Source organism: Leptodactylus fuscus, chromosome 7 (genome assembly GCF_031893055.1).
Source record: "Leptodactylus fuscus isolate aLepFus1 chromosome 7, aLepFus1.hap2, whole genome shotgun sequence".
Lineage (NCBI taxonomy): Eukaryota > Metazoa > Chordata > Amphibia > Anura > Leptodactylidae > Leptodactylus > Leptodactylus fuscus.
This window is the reverse complement of record NC_134271.1, coordinates 104,263,474-104,285,901: the sequence shown is the minus strand read 5'-3', so window position 1 is coordinate 104,285,901 and position 22,428 is coordinate 104,263,474. Positions and strand designations below refer to the sequence as shown.

Below are 22,428 nucleotides of genomic sequence, written 5' to 3'. Positions count from 1 at the left end.
TGACTGAAAGGATCAGGAATCTGGAATTCACCTCGCCCAATCCTTTGTTCCCACAGAGAATACAGTGGCAGCAGTTTTTCCCCCTCTCCTCATTGAAAACACGTGAACATCTGGCCAATGTGGGCATAAGGGAATTGGGAACTTTCAGACAAATATCTGTTCTGCCAGCTACCAATATATGTGTATGGGCAGCTGAAGATTTGTTTTATACATAGAGCCTAACTCAGGAACTTTGTGCTATCTTATAGGAATCCAGTAGCCCTGTGGAAAGCCAGTCTGTAGTGGTGGAGAGTGGACCAGTCACATATAACCATGAGGAAGATGTAGAGGAAGAAGAGGAGGAGGAGGATGAGCATTGCGTCAGTGCACTTGAGCTGTTGGGAGGCAATGGTAAGTACAGAGATACGGTACTATAAAGCCAGTACTAGATTTACATTTTTGGGAGCCTATTCTTATATGCTGGTACCTAAGTCTGATGCACTTTACATATCAATTCAGATTGAAGCGTATTCAGAAAGCAACATTTTTTTTGTAGATCTACTGATGGGCACCAAGGTCCGTAGGTATATCCAACCTTGCAAAAAGGTGTAAGCACCTAACACATATGGAAAATTAAGTGATTGTGTAGAGCAGCGATCTACAGTCTGTTGCTGTCTACAACTATCATAATAAGTGTTACCCCAACAGCTTCCAGTGGTTTCTTCAGAACTTCCAAATCCTATATCCTGAAATATGACTGTGGCTACAATTCCTACTGGGTTTGATCACTTTAGAGGGAAATACTGTGACTACCACAAATTGAAACAAATCAGGGTAAATTCATATTATGAAGATCCATGCATTTTATATCTTCACATTTTTGAGACATTCAGCTTTCTCCATTTTGCTGTCTCAGAGAAAGCAGTAAAATACTAGCAATAAGTCAATCTATCAGCCGGTCATATTTCTGCCTCTGTGTTGTGTTTATGGGATATAAGGAATTAATCAGAGCATAAATCCCATGTTAACAAGGCAATACATGAAAGTTTCCTTCCAGGTCATCATGATATAGCCACACATTAAGGTTTTTTTTTTCTTTTCCAGATTACGGCTGTGAAGTGGATGAGGACGATAATTATTGATTAACGTGGCGTGAATAACAGCAGAGATCATTCTCCGGTCATCTTGTAATATATGGACTTGTATCTATTATGCTGTTCTGTGATCAGCACAATTATAATAATTCGAGTTTTGTAATTGATCTTACAAAATTCCGTTTATTTTGGTCAGTTCTCATTGGCCTTGAACCCATAAGTATTTATTGGGTTTCTAGTACTTGAAGCTTTTGTTGTTGTAGCTTTAATTTTTTTTTATTGCTATTACTATTATGACGTAATTATGTTTTGATAAATCTGTACTTAGTATTAAACCAGTGAGAGCATGGATTTAATCAATATGTGTTGTGTTCAGTGACGTCTGGAGTAACATTCAGCTTAGAGCACTTAAGTCATTAACTGTCACAATCTTTTCAGACAACTAATACGGCATGTGATTCAGGACCAAAATGTTATGCACTTTATTTTAAAATGTTGCTTTCTGCCTAAAAACATCTCTAAAGTCAAAGCTACTAGGTGTCTTCCTTGTAGCTAATTTGCTGTTCACTCTCGGTTACATGGTAAGTTCTGTCTTTAGAAACCAGCAGACTCTAAACAGAAAACCAGTGTGGGGGACAAGTCTCTGCAGATTTACACATAGCTTTTCCAGTTTTCTGCACATAGAAGATTCTGTAGCTGCAGCATATTAGTCACAGGCAGTATAAGTGGCTTTCCTGATTGTGCTCAGATTTCTCTTTTTTCTGTTTCGGAGATCTATTTAACTGCATCATTACCTGGATTTGCAGTCCAGTGTCCCTGTGTCTCCTATATTATGGTCACTTGTGCATTTTTCTGCTATTTGTTTGCTATTTCACAGTTACTTCTGGCAACATTACATATAATGAAACCAGTAGTAGTAATAATGGATTGGGGGGACAGACTGCTCTGTATTTATCAAAGAGAAATATAACATGTGCTGCAGCTGTAATGTGATTATTAGCAGTGGAAAATCTCATAGGACACCACATACAAAGGTTTATACAATCCTAAAACAGACTGCCAAGCAAGACCCTACAGATATTTCAACTTTTGATGAAAGTTCACGTACCCTTTAATGCTTATTCCATGTTACAGTTCAGAGAAAAAATAAGTTAAGGTGGATTCACATCTGCGCCCAGGATCCAGCGGGATTACGTCTTCTGCCCCGAGAAACTGGACAGGAGATGGAAACCCAGTGGTCAGTTTTCAAACCCATTCACTTGAATGGGTTTGCAAAGTGACCGCCCATGTGCGTCTTCTGCCTGTCCACGGTGAATCCGTTTTTTTTGTTTTTTTTTAACTGGACACAAATTCCTGCATGTCCGACTTTGTGTCTGGCTTAAAAAAAAAACGGTTTCACTGCAGACAGGCAGAGGACACACATAGGCAGTGAGATTGCAAACCCATTCAGGTGAATGGGTTTGAAAACTGGCCACTGGTTTTCTATCCCCTGTCCAGTTTCTTGGGGCAGAAGACAGAAACCTGCCGGATTGGATAAAGAGGAGACCGGGTGCAGATGTGAACCTGCCCTTACCAACTTTTGGCCGTCATAAATCTCCCATTAATATGCATATTATTTGATTGCAGATGCTGGTGACGCTTCTGTCCTTCCAATAGCTATCCGTGACCGAGGTCCTACGAGGCCTCACAGCCATCAGATCATTGGTGTTTCACTTATAATGTTGTCATTCTTGCCAGCTTACTGCCCCCATACTAAGTACATACTGTACAGGTTATGAAGTACAGTCATGGCCAAAAGTTTTGAGAATGACACAAATATTATATTTTCACATGATCTGCTGCCCTCTGGTTTTTTTGTGTGTTTGTCAGATGTTTTTATCACATACAAAAATATAATTGCAATCATATTATGAGTAACAATAGCTTATATTGACAGTTAGAATGAGTTAATGCAGCAAGTCAATATTTGCAGTGTTGACCCTTCTTCTTCAGGACCTCCTCAATTCTCCCTGGCATGCTCTCAATCAACTTCTGGACCAAATCCTGACTGATAGCAGTCCATTCTTGCACAATCAATGCTTGTATTTTGTCAGAATTTGTAGGTTTTTGTTTGTCCACCCGTCTCTTGATGATTGACCACAAGTTCTCAATGGGATTAAGATCTGGGGAGTTTCCAGGCCATGGATCCAAAATCTCTATGTTTTGTTCCCTGAGCCATTTAGTTATCATCTTTGCTTTATGGCAAGGTGCTCCATCATGCTGGAAAAGGCATTGTTGATTGCCAAACTGCTCTTGGACGGTTGGGAGAAGTTGATCTTGGAGGACATTCTGGTACCATTCTTTATTCATGGCTGTGTTTTTAGGCAAGACTGTGAGAGAGCCGATTCCCTTGGCTGAGAAGCAACCCCACACATGAATGGTTTCAGGATGCTTTACAGTTGGCATGAGACAAGACTGGTGGTAGCACTCACCTTGTCTTCTCCGAATAAGCTGTTTTCAAGATGTCCCAAACAATCAAAAAAGGGATTCATCAGAGCAAATGACTTTACCCCAGTCCTCAGCAGTCCACTCCCTGTACCTTTTGCAGAATATCAGTCTGTCCCTGATGTTTTTTCTGGAGAGAAGTGGCTTCTTCGCTGCCCTCCTTGAGACCAGGCCTTGCTCCAAGAGTCTCCGCCTCACAGTGCGTGCAGATGCACTCACACCTGCCTGCTGCCATTCCTGAGCAAGCTCTGCACTGCTGGTAGCCCAATCCCGCAGCTGAAACACTTTTAAGAGACGGTCCTGGCGCTTGCTGGTCTTTCTTGCACGCCCTGGAGCCTTTTTGCCAACAATGGAACCTCTCTCCTTGAAGTTCTTGATATTGTTGACTGAGGTGCAATCTTTCTAGCTGCGATACTCTTCCCTGTTAGGCCATTTTTGTGCAGTGCAGTGATGACTGCACGTGTTTCTTTAGAGATAACCATGGTTAACAGAAAAGAAACAATGATGCCAAGCACCAGCCTACTTTTAAAGTGTCCAGTGGTGTCATTGTTGCTTAATCATGACAGATTGATCCCCATCCCTGTCCTCATCAACACCCACACCTGTGTTAATGGAGCAATCACTGAAACGATGTTAGCTGGTCCTTTTAAGGCAGGGCTGCAATTATGTTAAAATGTGTTTTGGGGGATAAAGTTCATTTTCTAGGCAAATATTGACTTTGCAAGTAATTGCTGCTAAGCTGATCACTCTTTATAACATTCTGGAGTATATGAAAATTGCCATTAGGAAAACTGAAGCAGTAGACTTTGTAAAAATTAATATTTGTATCATTCTCAAAACTTTTGGCCATGACTGTAGTTCCCTTCATTGTGTTTCAGGTAGTTTACTTTCCGTGACTTCTATGTACATGAGACATATCTCCCATAGTAAATTTCCTCTGTATGCTACACAGCTAAGGACTATGCTACTTACAAGACATGTTAATGGAACCACTACAAATAATGTAATTATCCGACAGACACTTGTGTGGTTAGAAAATACGATAACAATTTCTTCTGGAGCACATTTCTCTTCTGTGTTATGTTGACCCTCCTTTGTTCTTGCCTCACATCCATGAATACATTGACAGATGGGGGCGCCACTGCACAGATTGCTGCTTTAGCACTGACCCTCTGGGGCCAATTTTGTATAAACTCAGAAAGCCTCAGCCACTCCAGATCTGCTAACAATTGTTTGTATGTTTCTTTCATTACTTGTCTTGAAACATGACCCAGAGACCTTCCAAAACCCCACCTGATAGAGATGAAGTCTAAAGACAGGGCAAGAGTGAGGTCACAACAATCCCAGTCATTGTCCTCAATCCATTTTGTTCACTTGTGCCCAGTACCTGAGGGATTGTAATAGTCTTGTCTAGAACAAGCAGATGCAGGTGCGAAAAATGTCACACAACACACAGCGTTAACCCTTTACCTGAGCAGGCGGCTGAGGATATAACAAGGAAAAAGGAAACATACAAAAAGTGGCAGATGGGAACTATACCTAAGGAAGAGTACACAGCAGTCTGCAGACTCTGCAAGACAAGCATCAAAGGAGCTAAGGCTGAACACGAATTGAAGCTTGCAAAAGAGGCAAAGAGTAAGGTAAAAGGATTTTGGGGATATGTTAAAAGCAAAAGAAAAGTGAAGGAGACCATTGGAGTCCTGAAGAATGACAAAGGAGAAACAGTTAACATGGTGGAACAGCAGGTGGAGCTACTAAATTCATATTTTGTATCCGTCTTCTCCCAAGAAACTAATGGAAATATCAACATTAATGGTGATGGAGATGAGGGGAAGGAGGACTCCAAGCTGACTATAAGCAAAGGTCTGGTAAGAGAGCACTTAGCCAAGTTACAGGAAACCAAGTCCCCAGGACCAGATGATTTACACCCTAGAGTCCTGAAAGAGATAGCAGAGGAAATAACAGAACCCCTTGCTATAATCTTCGGTAAGTCATGGGAAACAGGAGTGGTCCCTTTAGATTGGAAAAGGGCAAATGTTGTCCCCATCTACAAAAAGGGGAAAAGGGACGATCCAGCAAATTACAGGCCGGTAAGTCTGACCTCGATAGCAGGAAAAATCTTTGAGCAAATTGTCAAGGAACATTTACTTCGGTACTTGGATGGGAAGGCATTAATTAACCAGAGCCAGCACGGCTTTAGGACCAATAAATCTTGTCAGACTAACCTGATTTCCTTCTACAACAAAATCACTGAATGGTTGGACCAAGGGAATGCCGTGGACATAGTATATCTTGACTTCAGTAAGGCATTTGATAAAGTATCACATAACCTTCTTATTGAAAAAATGATTAAGTATGGCTTTGACAAAAAATCAGTTAGGTGGATTCACAACTGGCTTAATGATCGGGCACAACGAGTAATACTAAATGGCTACACATCCAACTGGAAGAAAGTCAAAAGCGGGGTGCCGCAGGGCTCTGTTCTGGGCCCAGTACTTTTTAATATCTTTATAAATGATCTGGACGATGGAATTATTGGGGAACTCATAAAATTTGCAGATGATACGAAGATAGGAGGAATAGCCAACACTAGAGAGGAGAGAGAGTGTATTCAAAAGGATTTAGACACACTGGAACAATGGGCTGAGGCCAACAAAATGGTGTTTAACAGGGACAAATGCAAAGTTCTACATCTGGGTAACAGAAATGTAAAAAACATATATAGTATGGGAGGAATAGAACTAAGTGATAGCATAGGGGAAAAGGACTTGGGCATAATAGTAGATCACAAATTCAACATGAGCCAACAGTGCGATGCTGCTGCAAAAAAGGCTAATAAAATTCTGGGATGTATTAAGACAAGCATTGAATCTAGATCAAGAGAGGTCATTATTCCGCTGTACTCTTCCCTGGTCAGACCACACCTGGAATACTGTGTACAGTTCTGGGCGCCTCAATTCAAGAAAGACATCGATATATTGGAGCAAGTCCAGAGAAGAGCAACCAAAATGGTGGAAGGTCTGCAAACCATGTCCTATGAGGAGCGGCTAAAAGAACTGGGATTGTTTAGTTTGCAGAAGAGAAGGCTGAGGGGAGATTTAATAGCAGTCTACAAATATCTGAAAGGTAGTCACAGTGCAGAGGGATCTCCCCTATTCTCATTAGCACAAGGAAGTACAAGAAGCAATGGGATGAAACTAAAGGGAAAGAGATACAGATTAGACATTAGGAAAAACTTTCTGACAGTGAGGGTAGTGAGAGAGTGGAATAGGCTGCCACGGGAGGTGGTGGGCGCTCCATCAATGGAAATCTTCAAGCGGAATCTGGATAAACATATAGCTGGGATGATTTAGGAAAACCTGCACTTGCAGGGGGTTGGACCCGATGGCCCTTGAGGTCCCTTCCAACTCTACCATAAGAAAAAAAAAAACAAGACAGTGGAAAGTGGGCCATGAACCATTTATTTGTACCAGCTAAAATACAGATATATCATACAGTATTGTCCTGTATTATACAGTACATAGTAGATGTGTCTGTCTGAATGCAGGATTCATTTTAATGCTTTTGTATGTGCTTTCTATGAGGATTTATCATCTGCAGTAAACTTCCTGCAGTCTGGCGCTCTCATGACCATTGAACACGCGGTTCTCATTGGACTACATTAAAACTCATTATAATTTAGTAGGGTTGCTATACTGTATATATGTCTTATAGGTGTGTGTTTGTATATATATATATATATATGTATAGATAGATGGATATAGCTGCTATGTTCTTTTCGCCTTTAGGCTAAGGCCCCACGGGCCGTAAACGCAGTGATAAAGCGCTGCGGAAAGAACCACTGCGTTGATCGCATTGCAGTTCTTTCCGCAGTGCTTTTAAGAGAAATTCACAGAGTTTTCCTCTGCAGACTTTCTCTTAACATTATATCTACGGGAAAGCCACTGACATTTCTGTAGATATAATTTCCATGCTGCGATTTGCAAAGCCGCAACGGCTTTGCAAATCGAAGCGTGTTCGCATGAATCCCATCCCCTTTGCTTGCACTGTAAAACGCCGCGATTTTGCGGGCAAATCGTGGCATTTACGTCCCGTGGGGCCCCGACCTTACAGCTCACAAACTCATATGATTTTGAGTGACTTTTGAACACTTTCCTGCCCCTAAGACACATACCAGAAATTTTGAGAATGGTAAACTACCATCCTGATGGTTGGGGAAGCGGACACAGTTTTCGCTCTATAGCAGGGGTAGGGAACTTACGGTTCTCCAGCTGTTGCAAAACTACAACTCCCAGCATGCATACTTGCTCTGCTGTTCTTGGAACTCCCATGGAAGTGAATGGAGCAACCTTTCTGCTACTTTAGGAAAAAAAAATATATGCCTGTGTCTATAGGGCTGATTTCTAATAGATTTTTAATGCAGCTTTGGATGTAACTCAGGATGTGTAATGCTTTGTATAAAGATATTTCATACGCCACTTAGTATGATGTGAGAGACGTTCAGTTGAGAAGTGAAGCCATTCTAGAGCTACTATATAGATATAGCGAAACCAATAGATGTAATTTCTCATGAATTATTAGGTTGCACTTTAAAGACAAAATGGCTGCCTCTATTACACATGAACACTTTGAAATGAGTTTTTTTTCATATATTTACACCCGTCATCAGTCAGCGATCTAATTTGCTTCTTTGTCAGGTCTGGTGCTATACATTAACCACAGGGGTGTGCGGTGCATTTCTAATCACATTTGTCTATTGCTATTGCTCTGGGCTGTCAGATCTGCTTGTCACAAAGACATTTCAGAGATTTGTGTTTATAGATCAATAGGTGACCAGGCAATAAATCCAAAACTTTCTATCCTACAATCTAAACATTCTGATACTGCCTGTGGTGGTGCCATTGAGTTTAGCCATATGCAACCCAATTTATTGACAATTTTATTTGTTTTTTTATCTTCATGAGTTCACATCCCACACTTCCTTGCATAAATATTATTGGATACATATAAGCATTTATGGTATACTCTCAGATTTGTTAAGTTCTGCTAAAATGTCTTGGTGCTATATAAATAAAATAATTATTATTTTAGACCTCATACACATGGACTTATATTTTTGTTTTCTACAGAGCTGTGAAAGGGCTACCAAAGAGATGCATGGATACCCTTACTATACAGAGGCATATGGAGGTTGTTTTCTTCTAAAATTACACAAATCCAGAAGAAAAAGTTGTGGTATCAGATACTGTAAGTCTGGAGGAATGACTTTATAAATGGAATAGCTCTGCAACTGATAGCATTGTAGAACGGCACACTGAGTGCTGGACTACACCGCTGTACAGAGCAATAAGGGGTTACATGTGCTGCCATACATCATCTGTGCTAAGTGCCAAAGACCTAGATGGATCAAAGCAGTTACTGGATTGAGGTTCCTATTGTACTTATTTGAACACACTTGTCACCTCTTCAGACTGTGTGTCTTACTTCAGAAGTTCATGTCTCACAAGAATCGGTAACATGGAAAAGGTGGGAGGTATGGTATATATCAGTGGCAATGCTACATTCACATAAGCATATAGCAAAGACCAACAAATAGAACAAAAAAAAGTAGTAGCACTATTAATCTGCAGAGGGAAGTCGAAAGAAGGAAACGGAGTGGAAAAGTAAGAGGGAATGAGGTGGGGGAGTGACTCCCCAAGAAGAAGAACCTCCGCACAGTAGCCCCTCCACCAATATACCACCTTTTATGTGCCCACATGACTCTCAGTGCTCCTCCAGAAAGTCTCAGTAGTCCTTGGTGCAGGTGGCCCATGCAGAGATGATGGCATCTTAGGTGTTATGAAGAGAAGTGATAATGTCCTCCATCCTCTGAATATCACCTACCTCCTATACCTAGTGACTCATTATCATTAGAGATGAGCGAACACTGTTCGGATCAGCCGTTCCGAACAGCACGCTCCCATAAAAATGAATGGAAGCACCTGGCACGGCGGCCAGCCGCCGGCATAGTGTACGTGCCAGGTGCTTCCATTCATTTCTATGGGAGCGTGCTGTTCGGAACGGCTGATCCGAACAGTGTTCGCTCATTTCTAATTATCATGATAATTTTATCATACATATCAGTCCAATGACTGATATTATATAAAAGTATCTTTATAGTACTTGGGAAGTCATTGTAATATTATATGGATGACTATCCTTGTGTCGGCAGCCATGTGATGTCTGTGAGAAGTAAAAAATGGTGACCTGGTGCCCATCTGGTGGAAATAGTAGAATCCAGTCAGGAGCCCACCAGGCCAATTGCAGTTCTTACCCGGACTCCATCCCACACAGTGAGTTGTGAGGCAAATTTGAAAGTATATATGGAAAAACCGGGAAATGATTGAGCGCTAATGGCAGCAAAATCTGTAATAAACTTAAAAAATAAAAATAACGATGTGGATGGTTAAGATAAATCGGTTCTGTTTATTGCTCCAAGGACATGAACAACAGCTTATAATGGCTATGTGTTTAGACACCTGGCGGGTGTCTTCTTCAGACCAAGCAGGAGGTGTCCAGCAATAGCCTTAGAACCAAATCTAGAAGAGAACATGCGACAGAATCCCATTGGTTCCGGTCTTTGTCCATGTATCTGCGGATGTTACACATGTTGCAGTTCCTTAATGTGGTGTTGAGCAGTAGTAGATGAAAGGGTTCGTCTGGGGCTTCTCGAACCAATACACAGGGGTTTCCAGTTATTTTTTCATGTTGGCTTCAGAAATCGACTTGCAATCTGTCCTCTGCGGTGATGAAGCATTGTCTCCCAGGCTGTAAGTCACTGTTCTTGACAAGCTAAACACTTACAGCTGTTACATTGTGCTTAACTGCCAAGAAGTCTTTTCACATCCTCCAAGTCTCTGCAAGTGAGACATGAAGGATGATATGTCATAAAAAAGAGGAGGAAAAGATGCCGGCATGAACATTGATAGATGACGCTCCTTGGTGTTAGGGTCTGGGAGTAGTTGGACAGAATCAAAGTCTCTCTCTCCTTTATTGCTTGGAATATCATAATGATCATCACATCACAGCCATTAGATACAGAGAGTCTTTTATCTGCACATTAACATTTTACAGTAGTGCTAAAACACAGACTAAATGATGTGACCTGCTCCATAGCAATGCATTTATACAACCATGTATCTGTATCATGGCAGACAACTGTCATAGAACAGGCTGATTACTTCCATACTATAGTACCCCATGGTTTAGACTGTGGAGCATGTCTGCTTGATATAATTCAATCCTTCATTGTTTACTCTCAGAACCATGTATGAACCTTATAAGCCTTATTCCGATGCAGTTGACTTTCTATGCCAGATGCATCAGAATAGTGCATGGCTTCCCAGGGTGCCTGAAGTGGGAGCCCGGCTGTATACCAATTCCTAATTCTGGCCGTGCATCTACTTCTAGCGCCTGGGATTTGTGGGATTTTCTGACTGCTGCATTTAAAAGGTAATCTGACAGGCAGCATAATATATTGCATTAACTATGTAGTGCAATGTATTATACAAGCGACCGTAAAATCTCTAGATTAAGTCGCCTAGGGGAACTGAAAAAAAAAAGTATTAGGCTAGGTTCACGCCCGTGCTGGGCTTTCTGGTCTACCAGGGGACCAAATTGACGAAGATCCAGACCGCTAAAACCGCAAGGTCCATCAGGCTTCTGCCATTTTTATATTATAATGGGTAGAGAGAAAATTCCTCCGTGCAGGACTTTGCTCTCCGATGATCATTGGGAAAGGTCATTTTTAGATAAGCACATCTTTGCATAGCCTTTAGAAAGGCTATTCCGCACATACCTTTTGTATGAGAATTGCCTCAGTAGATTTTGAATGTCTGTTTTTATTGATATGTTAATGAGCGTCCACCGTGCATCGGAACTGTCTGTGATCACAGTCTGCTCTATTTGTATGTACAACAGAGATGAGTCTTCAGCACAGCAGCCTCTGCTATATATACATATAGAGCAGACAGTGCACAGCGACACTTCCGGTGCACGGTGAAAGCTCATTAGCATAAGACTAAAAACGGACTTATTCAAAATCTACTGAGGCAAATTACATACAAAAGGTAGGTGTGAAATAGCCTTTCTAAATGCTATGCAAGGATGTGCTTATCTAAAAATGACTTTTCCCAATGATAGAGCCCCTTTAAGTCCCGAAAAAGGCCCATCACTAAAGGGTTAAATTCATAGGTTCTCTCCCAGTATGTATATTTTATTTCTTGACTGAGAATTATACTGTCAGGTTTGCACACATTCAGTTATAGCCAACCCAAGTGGGCCTGATATTGTGGAGTTTGTTACTTCCAGTGAGCCAATAACTTTTATATGGCTAAATAAAATTCTGTGGCCGTGGAGCAGAAATGAATATATTAATGCTCTGCTCTATCGCTCTTTAATATTTCCCTATAAATTGGTAATAAAATGTTCCAGGAAAAATATCTGCTAATTTCTTTGAAATATTCCATGCCAAATTAAATTCCTGTGACCAATTCTCCCTGGTAACCGAGTGTTCAGTACCAAGATAGATCCCTTATAGGCGCGTTGTGGCCTTGTACAGGCAGCTAAATGGTTTGAGAAATAACTGCCGGGAATTACAGCTTAATGCAGCATGACAGACTTGATAGAAGTCGGGCTTTACTTTCTCACCCAGAAGCAACAACTTCTTATCAGTGTTAGTCACAGTCTTAAATGACCTACATTCTGGAAATGGGCTTACCAGCCAGTTCTTGTCCGCCTGCACAGAGAGACATACTAGCCAAGTAGCTTTCTTGCACTTACTTTTTCTTGTCTAGCTCTACTTTGTAAGAGATATACTGTACGTGAAGATAGGCCAAGAATACAACTTTAGGACCTAAAATCCTATATCAGGACCTCAGCAGAAACTTACTGTGGAATCCTAATGTTTCCCTATAGAATAAAATTTTGGCTGTGATCCTGAAACAATCCAAAGAATTACAGCTTGGTTGTTTGATGGCTGTCAGGTCGGTTCCAAACTTATTTCCCCATTGTAATAATTTGGGAGTTGTGTTACAGTCCTTTGGTTAGGACCACGGAGACTATTTGTAGTGGTACTGGCTGATTTTAACTATCGAGCTACAACTATAGTTCCGAAAAATAACATTGAGGCCACATTTCCATGCTAAGGTTTTTTACATGCAGTTTTTGAAACCAACACCAGGAATGGACTGAATACAAAGAGAAGTCCTGACCTATACAATTTATCTCCATGATCCGCACCTGATATTGGCTTCAAAAACTGTATACAAAAGCCTGAATGTGGAAACACCATTCCGTACAATATTGTACACTGCAGTTGTTTCTCAATATTACTAACGGAAAGTTGACGTGGGTTATATCTGCAATTTATGCCAGTCCCTGACTCTTAGATTTCAATTCTGATGCACAGATTGTACCAAGACGCACCAGAATTATTAAAATGTCAAAAACTCTAAATAACACTGGCATATATGGTGCAATCTGGAAATTGATTGACCAGTGTCGGAAATGTCTTAAAGGGGTTCTCCCATCTCAGTATATCAGCCAGTCTGCCTGCAGTGTCTGCTTCTCACTTCCTGTATTTCTCCTCCTTCCCCCTCCTTCCTGCTGAACGGGACAGAGAACACTTATGCAGATCAGATAATTTGCAGATTCTTGTACAGAACAGACTCCGTGTTATCTGTGTGTTTACATAGACAGATGACAGACCGGGCTTTATCAGCAAACTGCAATTAGCTGAAGCCGGCAAGCGCACTGAGTAAGTGACATCGCTTGTCCTATAGATCCATAGTTATAGCAACGCTGTGTAAACAATGGGAGGAATAAGGTCACATAGCAGGCAAACAAAGCAGAATTTCTAAAGCAATATATTTAGGAAAAGGCTTCAAGTTACATAAACTACCAGTATAGATAGGATCCTTGAGATGGGACAACCCCTTTAATAAATTCCCGCATTCCATAGTTTATGTATCTATCTTCACAGTTTTCTGCTCTGGTGATGTGATGCGTGCTCACCGCAGTACAGTTATCAGAGGTCTGTTCTGTATTCAGCAGGTGGGATTATCAGATTACCAAAACAGACGTTATAAAGATTCCTATTGTGTAGCAGCAAGCAGAGATCCTAATAAGTGTACAAAATTAGTACAGAAAGTATCCCAGAAAAATACCATACGAATATGAATGAATAAGAGATTAACCCTCTGTTGGCTCAGTGGTTAGCCCTGTTTCCTTGCAGCACTGGGTTCCTGAGTTTGAATCTGACCAAGGACAACATCTACATGGAGTTTGCACATTCTCCCTGTGTTTGTGTGGGTTTCCCCCATGTACCAAAATTAAACTGATAAGTATATTCTGTAAGGACAACTGATCCTTGTGAGTGTTGGGGATGAGCTCCTGTATGGCAGCCATTCACTCCACAACACCCCTGTACACTTTGAGTCCCCGTGAGAATGTTTATCATTGTTTGTCATCACCGTTACAATTAAGTAAAATATAACATTTCACTGCAGGCTGTAAAATGAGATGCTTTTTATGAACTAACCTGGAGAGGTAGCCCGTGTGGCCACTAGATGTCAGCACAAATGTAAACTGCATCATTACATAACTTGTTTATTCACAATAGACTTGACAAAATAAAACATCACATATTCTTTACTTTTTGATGATGTCCCTTTAAAATGAATTTACTTTTTTACACATATTGTCGTATGTCGGCCAGAAATCTCTCATGTACTGTGATTGCTGGGGAAAAAAATTGTTTTGTTTCTATTTTTTGGCAGCTGACTAGTGTGGGGCGCGGTTCTCATATTCCTAACCCTGCCCATCTATTTTTAGATAATAAAAAAAAGCGATTAACACCTGCTTTTCCTGCTATATAGTAACTTAACTGATTGATCACATCATATGAAGGATGATGATATAACACAGGTTCATATAGAACTATACTATGTAAAACAGGGAGCCATCAAATTCTGCAGCTGCCGACAGAGAGAGTCATACTCCAGTTTATGTTCTCAGACTGTAACATATCATTATTGACCCTTCCCTTTCTTTCTGGGATAGAATTGTCTCCATTCTATGTATGCGAATAGGGAGAATCTTGCATGCAGCCCCTCAATGTCAACCTGAGCAGGGGCCTGACCCTCTCTTGGGGAACCTTATAGCAGCTGCACGGGTTTCCTTAGTGCTATATACGCTATATACATCCTTGGCTTATAAGGTGAATCCTTGGGTGGTGCTTTGTCTTCTATCAGAGTTGTTCTTAAAGAATATCTGGTCAATATAAAATATTTTCATGGCACCAGCATATTCCTCAGTGGTTTTTAGATCCCAAGTAGGGCTCACAATCTAAATCCCACTATCCAGAAGTCCGGCACTATTTTATGTATAATCATTTGTTGAGACCCTTAGTGTATTAGTGACATTTCTAGTGTAATCTATCTATTCCTTGTCATCTGCATATAAATTCTGTCTGCTCGTGTCAGCCTGTAAAGAGTCATTTCTATTGACTTGTGCTCATGAGCAGCGCCTGGGGAAGGAGCAGGGCAGGAAACACCTGGCTGCTGGTGTTTATCTGGAAGGGGTCCAGCTCATGACTTTAGTAAATATCCTGTGGGCTTGTATCAGAGCACACTATATACCGCTCACATGGTCCAGCTCCGAACTTCCTCATATCACAGCTGTGCCGTGTGGATACCGCTCTCAGCCATAACAACCTCTCTGTTCCTAAATAAAGCAATTGGGCCCATATGAATAGAGGGGCGGTGGAGCTGTCAGGTTGTGAATTATTCCTTACAGCATTGTCTGCCAGCTACTGAAAGCTTTTAGGACTACAGCACAGGGAACATTTTTTATTAACACCCCATTGCTACTACAATCTTTTTGTGCTGTTGTGCTCAGAGTTGCGGTTCACTAACTTTTTATTGACCTGTCAGAATGTGACTAGTTGGATTGAAGTCAAGGGGGAAGCAATAGCAAAATCTCAGCAGATGTGCCATGGTATGTGTGAATCATGTACCCTTGGGTCAGGATGGGCACTATGTCTCCTATAGGAGACTGCCTTTACAGGCCATCTTTTCAGGTATATAAAGTGTTACAGGCCATCTCTTCAGTTATATAGACACTTACAGGCCATCTTTTCAGGTATGCAGTGTTACAGGCCATCTTTTCATGTATATAGAGACTATAGTTGCCTATAGATCAGTGCCTGGTTTTCACAAAGCCGAGTGACATGATCTGGAAATAAAGGCAAACCAAAATATGTTCTCCTAAAGGAATGGGGACCCATATACTGGCACTTGTTTTAGAGTTACTGCCCATCATCGGCATGAAGATGGGTCAGAGGCCATAGCCTTGGGTCAATAGACTGCCTGTACAGATATGCAGAGTCTTACAGGTACACTATGTCACCACCTTTAATACAGCATATAAGGGGTGGTAGACTCCCTTTATAGGGTTGTCTGGTCTATAAAACCCACTTCCAAGTACCCAATTAGCGTAAGAAATAATGAGTTTTCCAGAATTAGGGGATAAAACAGCACCACTTGTATTCTTTGGTCAACCATTTTTTTTCTAAGTCAAGCAGCTACAGTGTCCTGTGTTCTTGGGGGCTGAGGACATTTGTGTATTACATCGACGCTCCCCACAACCCCCAATATTTTTGTTTTTGCCCCCAATTCCCATTTCTAAATGTGAGCTGGAAAGGAGGAGCTGAGGTGTGCTTGCCTGGCTTCAGTGCACATAAGGGATATAGGACACGTTGGAGGGTTAGTGTTCCAAGTTTACCTAACAGGCTCCTTGTAAAGATTTTAGCTTTTGCCTCTCCCTTTACCTATAGTAGATGTATGGTAAGTCTGTATTGGGCTCCGGTATCCCCTGCTCGTACTCTCTGTGACTATAATAATTGTACTTTCCTAACTACACAATTAAGCACTTTCTCCTCTTCCACCTCTGCCAGCATCGTAATTGTGGCGCTTTCTGCGTACTTAAGGGTAATTGTAAATGGCAGGACTCCATTTAAAGGCACTAAAAACAACATGTAAACAAAACATCATTTTAATTGTCTGCTTAGAAAGACGGATTTACCTTTAAGCTACAATTTTCTTTTGCTGGAATCTGTGAAAATTATATCAACTTGTCTTTTAGGTGCCAGTTTAATTTAGTTGTTCCCGGTGTCTGTTGCGCTGTGAGAGGCGCCGGTGACAGAATGTGCCTCATAAACATTTATTCTGTCGTTATTTTCTACCTCGGAGAAATCCCCTCACTACTTGCGCTGTTTATGGCTTTTGTGCCTACCAAAAGCTCTTTTTGTCGCTCATTGACAAGAGCCATTCTGATGTGTATGCCATGTTACAAGCTGGCATCTCATTACGATTCTGCCTGTGATCATTTCGGTCATGGAGAAATTAGCTGATAATTCATCTTGGAGTTTGTATCGAACCAAGAACAGACCGGTATAATTATTCTAATCAAGATATATTTTCCACTTCTGGGGCACTGCTCTCTGCAAGTTTCTGGGCCTGAAAGCGTTTTAACATCTTGCCCTTTTTCTGTCTTAAAGACAAACAACGCTGATGGCTGGCAAATTACATTATTGTGGAGCTGGCAGCTGAGGACGGGCAAATAATAGTGCGGAGGAGCGGCTTGTGACAAAAAGAGACTGCTAATAAATAATGTCTTCTTAGAGGGTTCGAGAAACACTAACATTTACTTATTTCTACCCGCATTGACACGCTTTACTTCACACTTATGGTTAGACTACATGGATCCAAACGCTAAAATTGTGCTATTTCTGTACATGGCACCCAATAATCACTATTGTACAATGTCATCTAGTCCTTTGGGAAGTATATGAGCCTTGTAGGTGCTCTTGCAGCAAACACATAGTGAGGACCATGGTTGACCAAAAAGTTCCAATAAGTTCTGTCCTATGTATATGTTTATATGTGGCAGATTTGTTGCAATAGTCTCTGCAACTGTCCCATTCATCTGAATGGATCTAACAAATATTCATGCACATGCTGCAGATGTCACCTCCTTCAGATGACCTTGTGAAATTTACCGTATTTTTCGGACTATAAGACGCACTTTTTTTCCCCCAAATTTCGGAGGAAAATGAGGGTGCGTCTTATAGTCTGAATGTGGGTTTGCAGCATGGCCGCGCTACTGCCACCGCTGGTTTTCTTCAGCGGCAGTAGCGCGGCAATCCGCAGGCCCCGGCAGCTAAGACACTCCCCGGCATCTGCTGTAATAGACCGGCAGATGCCGGGGAGTGCCTTAGCTGCCGGGGCCTGCAGATTGCCGCGCTACTGCCACCGCTGGTTTTCTTCAGCGGCAGAAGTGTGACAATACTGCCGCTGAAGAAAACCAGCGGTGGCAGTAGCGTGGCCATGCTGCAAACCCACTCCTCCACCGCAGGTCCCGACAGTCAGTTAGCCCCCCCCCCCCCCCCGGGCCCATACCTTAGTGATGCAGGCCGGCTCCTGCACGAGGAGGCCGCAGGAGCCGACCTGTTCCGATGACAGCCGGGAGCCTAATGAAGGCTCCCAGGCCTGTCATAGATATATATTACTATCGCGGCTGGTCTATGACCCTCCGCGATAGTAATGTATAGAATCTCCCATAGACGGCAATACACTTGTATTGCCGTCTATGGGACTTGCAATCAAATGATTGCAGGTTCAAGCCCCCTAGGCGGGGGATATTAAAATAGTAAAAAAAAAAAAACCACTTAAAAAAATATAATAAAAAATAAAATAAATAAAAGTTCACCTCCTTTCCCTAGAATACATATAAAAGTATAACATTACTGTGAAACATATACATTAGGTATCCCTGTGTCTGAAAATGCCCGGTCTACACCTGGCCCCACAAAAAAAACACCCTATACATCCCCGTACAGCTGCAGGGTCACCTGTCAATGTGGCCTTGCAGCTGTTCCAAAACTACAACTCCCATATATTAAATATTTTACCATTTTTTGCCTGAAAATTTTTTTTCCCTATTTTTCTCCTCTAAAACCTTAGAGGATGCGTCTTATAGTCCGAAAAATACGGTATTTTCGGCAAAAATAGTTCTTGCTGGTTGTTCTAGACCAGGGGTCCTCAAACTGCGGCCCGAGGGCCACATGCGGCCCGCCAAGCACTTCTGTCTGGCCCCGTCGACAACGCCGGCAGGCGTGCATTTATAATGAAGCTCCGGGGGAGCTCGGGCCAGGCCATGGAGCGCACTTCACTTTACCTATTGGAGGGCACCGCTCCCGATGTCTGTGCGACCTGCTCTGCCTCCGGCCCACTGTTTTAAAAGTTTGAGGACCCCTGTTCTAGACTATGACTAACCAAAGAGTATGTCTGGATGGCAAAAAGAGATACACAAGTATATATTATAATGTAACGGTAGGTATTGTATATATTCATTCCTGAAAAAAATGCCCCTTCAAAGAGTAAATGATGGGTAAATGCATGTGTATAACACTGTCAATTATAATATAGAAAATCTTTTGCATAATGCTTAGTTTACATGGTGTTTATTCTACGTTCAGCCCATACGCGTGTAAGATCTCACGACATATGGGCCACACATAAAGATCCACATTGATCATGGTGTGAACACAGCCTGATGGGAATGATTTGCATTCTAATAATTATAGGCTATATTTACAAATCTCCTTGTTAGGCATTCCATGAGTATTTCCAGTAACAAGTGATTGTGGATATCCTTATCTCTTGTGATTGCTGACCTTGAAACATACATCTGTTCTGTAGTAATATACCGGCTTCTCTCCATGGCAGTCCTTCTCGTATTCCCAGACGTACCTTGCTGTCCGTCTCTGCAGCTTGTTGATGAATATGAAGAAGCTTCCATTACAAGATGATCATTTAATTAGGATCTACAGCTCAGAAAGATGGTGGCAGAAAGGAGTCTCTAATCGGAAATGGTTAGAAATGTGTGTGTATGCCTATTATATATATGTGTGTATATATATACTTCTACAATTGTCTTTAAATAAATATCTGTAATGTTATATATTTACCAGTAAATATAAAGAGGAAGAGAGAGAAATTTGAGGAATCCGGACACATTCCATGTCCATTGATATATCCTATAAATCATATTTTACTTATTTTAACCATGTGGTTGTTATAACCCACATTCCCTCTGTCACAGCAAGCAGTTGCAGCACCCAGAAGTTGCAGAGTGAATCACCAATAAGTTGCAGGTAACAAATCCTTATCTTTGTGCCAGTTCTCAGGCTACAGCTTCGGACTGGTAATGACGTTTGATATATTGTTTCTCATAAAGACAAATTTTTTCCTTATGTCTGAAGAGGCTTCCAAGTATTACATAATTGACCCCTCATTTCAATAGCTGGTTTGTAAAAGTAACTTATCCCTGAAGTGACTTCCCCTGCTGCTCTGGGGTTTCTGAGGTCTGGGCGCAGCTCCTAAAAAAAAAAAAAAGGTATCACTGTTTTTGTCAATATGTAAATTAACTTTTTTGGAGTAATGAAGTTGTTGCTGTTTACCTATTTGGAGCAATGGTAACACCCTTATTACTCCAAGGAACTAATTTGCATACTTTAAAAAACAGGAATAGCTAAGCAACGGAGATGCCAATTCATAAGGTGAAAGATTTGATTCACCTGAATGAACATGTGCTAACTGGGTTGATAGGCTAGGTTCTGGTTGCAGACTGTCTTTAAGGCCGGGGCTCCACGGACCGGAGACGCTGCGGGAAAAATCGCGGCGTTGTACAGTGCCGGCAGAGTGGATGGGATTCATGCGAATCCCATCCCCACTTTGTGGAAAAGCCGTTGCGGCTTGCAAATCGCAGCATGTCAATTATATTTTTTATATCCCAATTTCTACAGTTTCAAACGCAAACTAAAGACACATCTTTTCAGACAGGCCTATCACAATTTCTAACGTAGAATCCCCAAAATTTAACCTTCCTCTGTCCTTCCTCTGATGTCTTTTCAGGCTAACTTTATCTGTCCAAGCTCCATCCACATGTTACAGGACACCACTAGTGATGGCTCATAAAGTTTTGTTTGTGTAATGACAGTAACCTCTATTACAAAATTGTCTGAATACTGTATAAGCAATACCGCCCCTGCTACCTCTTGTGTTACCCCCTCTACCTCATAGATTGTAAGCTCTTGCGAGCAGGGCCCTCAGTCCCATTGTGTGAAATGACGTTCTTTGTTATCTTTCTGTCTGTATTTGAACCCTACAAATTGTACAGCGCTGCGGAATATGTTGGCGCTATATAAATAAAATTTATTATTTATTATTATTATTAATTATATCTACGGAAACGCCGGCGGCTTTCCGGTAGATATAATGTTGAAAGAAAGTCCGCAGAGGAAAACTCTGTGAACTTTCTCGTAAAAGCGCTGCGGAAAGAACAACAATGCAATCACTTATCACACTGAAAGCAATAGGTAAAAATGCTTCCCATTGAGTTCAATGGGTAGCGCGCGTAAGACCGAACCCATTGAAATGGGATTCTGTTTTACATCGCGTACTCTGACAAGTGTTTACGTGTTAGAATAAGCCGAGTGTTACTCTGTGTGAAAGCAGTCTAAGGCTTAAGCCCCATGTTGCAGAAACGCAGATTTTGTTGTGGTTTTTTTTTTGAGCCAAAGCCAGGAGCAGATTGAGCAAAAGGTAGAAGTTATAAGAAGCTTCCACATATTTCCCATTCCTTCTGTAGCCATTCTTGGCTTTGGCTCAAAAAACCACAACAAAATCTGCAACCAAAAAAGCTGCATTTCCACAAAGTGGGGCCTTAACCTAATGATCATTTAACAAAGAGATGTCCAAGATTAGGCAACTAGCATAGCTACTCTAGCATTGAGCTTGAATAATAATACATTGGTCACTAAAGAGTTACATGAGATGTATGTATAGGGTACGCACTGCACTATAATAACTTGAGATCATGATGAGATAACCAGGTAGCGAGAAAAATATTAATTTCAAGATCGTATCCCTCCTGACCCTTAAATTAATCTCTCGTTCTGAATGGTTGTGATTTTGCTGCCAAACACCATTTTTGGCCTTTTTTCTTGACTTACTGAGACACAGCTGGTTGCCAAATTCTTCTGTTACCACTTGCAGTCAGCAGAGATATATAGCGCAGGATTAATATAAAGCCCCGATTCTGGTCATGAAATAGCTTTTGAATGATGCGGCTGTCAAGATCTATCTGTATGAGTATAAATCTGGATGGGCTGAGTGTGATTTGATGGTCTCTATTGATTGATGCATTGATAGAGTAATAATAGCATCATTGAGAGACATTTAGAAGAACATAAACTTGTGGGTAATTTATATGCACTGTATGCTGGAAAGGCAGTATAATAAAATGCATCCATGGAACCTCCTTGACCCTAAGAGCCAAGATCCTACTATTGTGGACAGTAAGACGGACAGCATTACACTGGCGCACAAAAGAGTAACAATGTTTAGACCCTTTGACTTCAATGCTCCATATCTCACCATCCACTGCAGCTTGGAACGTGAGACTACCATCATTTTATAGACATTCATTTTGACTATCTCATATATACATTTGACCTGCATATGATTTAGCATATGGTTAGTTATGCAGATTCTGGTCAGGTAACTGTATTGTTACTGTTTTGCTCCTTGTGGTGGAAAAATCATTTTATTCTTGTATACTACAAATTAAAACCTGTTCTCTTGTGGTTTACAGCCATTGGAATCTGCCAGTCTTTATGATCAGGGCAGCTATAGGTGGTGACCCCAGGCAAAAACTAACACTCTGACAGGAATGGAGATGTCCAGGGTGAAACTACTAACAGAACTGT

General features: G+C 41.3%; 1 protein-coding gene across 1 annotated transcript in view; it reads left to right on the top strand.

Moving 5' to 3' along the window:
* BRF1 (BRF1 general transcription factor IIIB subunit) overlaps positions 1-1,422 on the top strand; it is a 214,121-nt gene extending 212,699 nt beyond the window's left edge. The window contains exons 17-18 of the mRNA XM_075282663.1: positions 249-390; positions 1,084-1,422. Of these exons, the coding sequence (XP_075138764.1) occupies positions 249-390; positions 1,084-1,121 (180 nt within the window). The 3' untranslated portion in view covers positions 1,122-1,422. The remainder of the gene's footprint in view (positions 1-248; positions 391-1,083) is intronic.
* Positions 1,423-22,428: the final 21,006 nt, after the last annotated feature.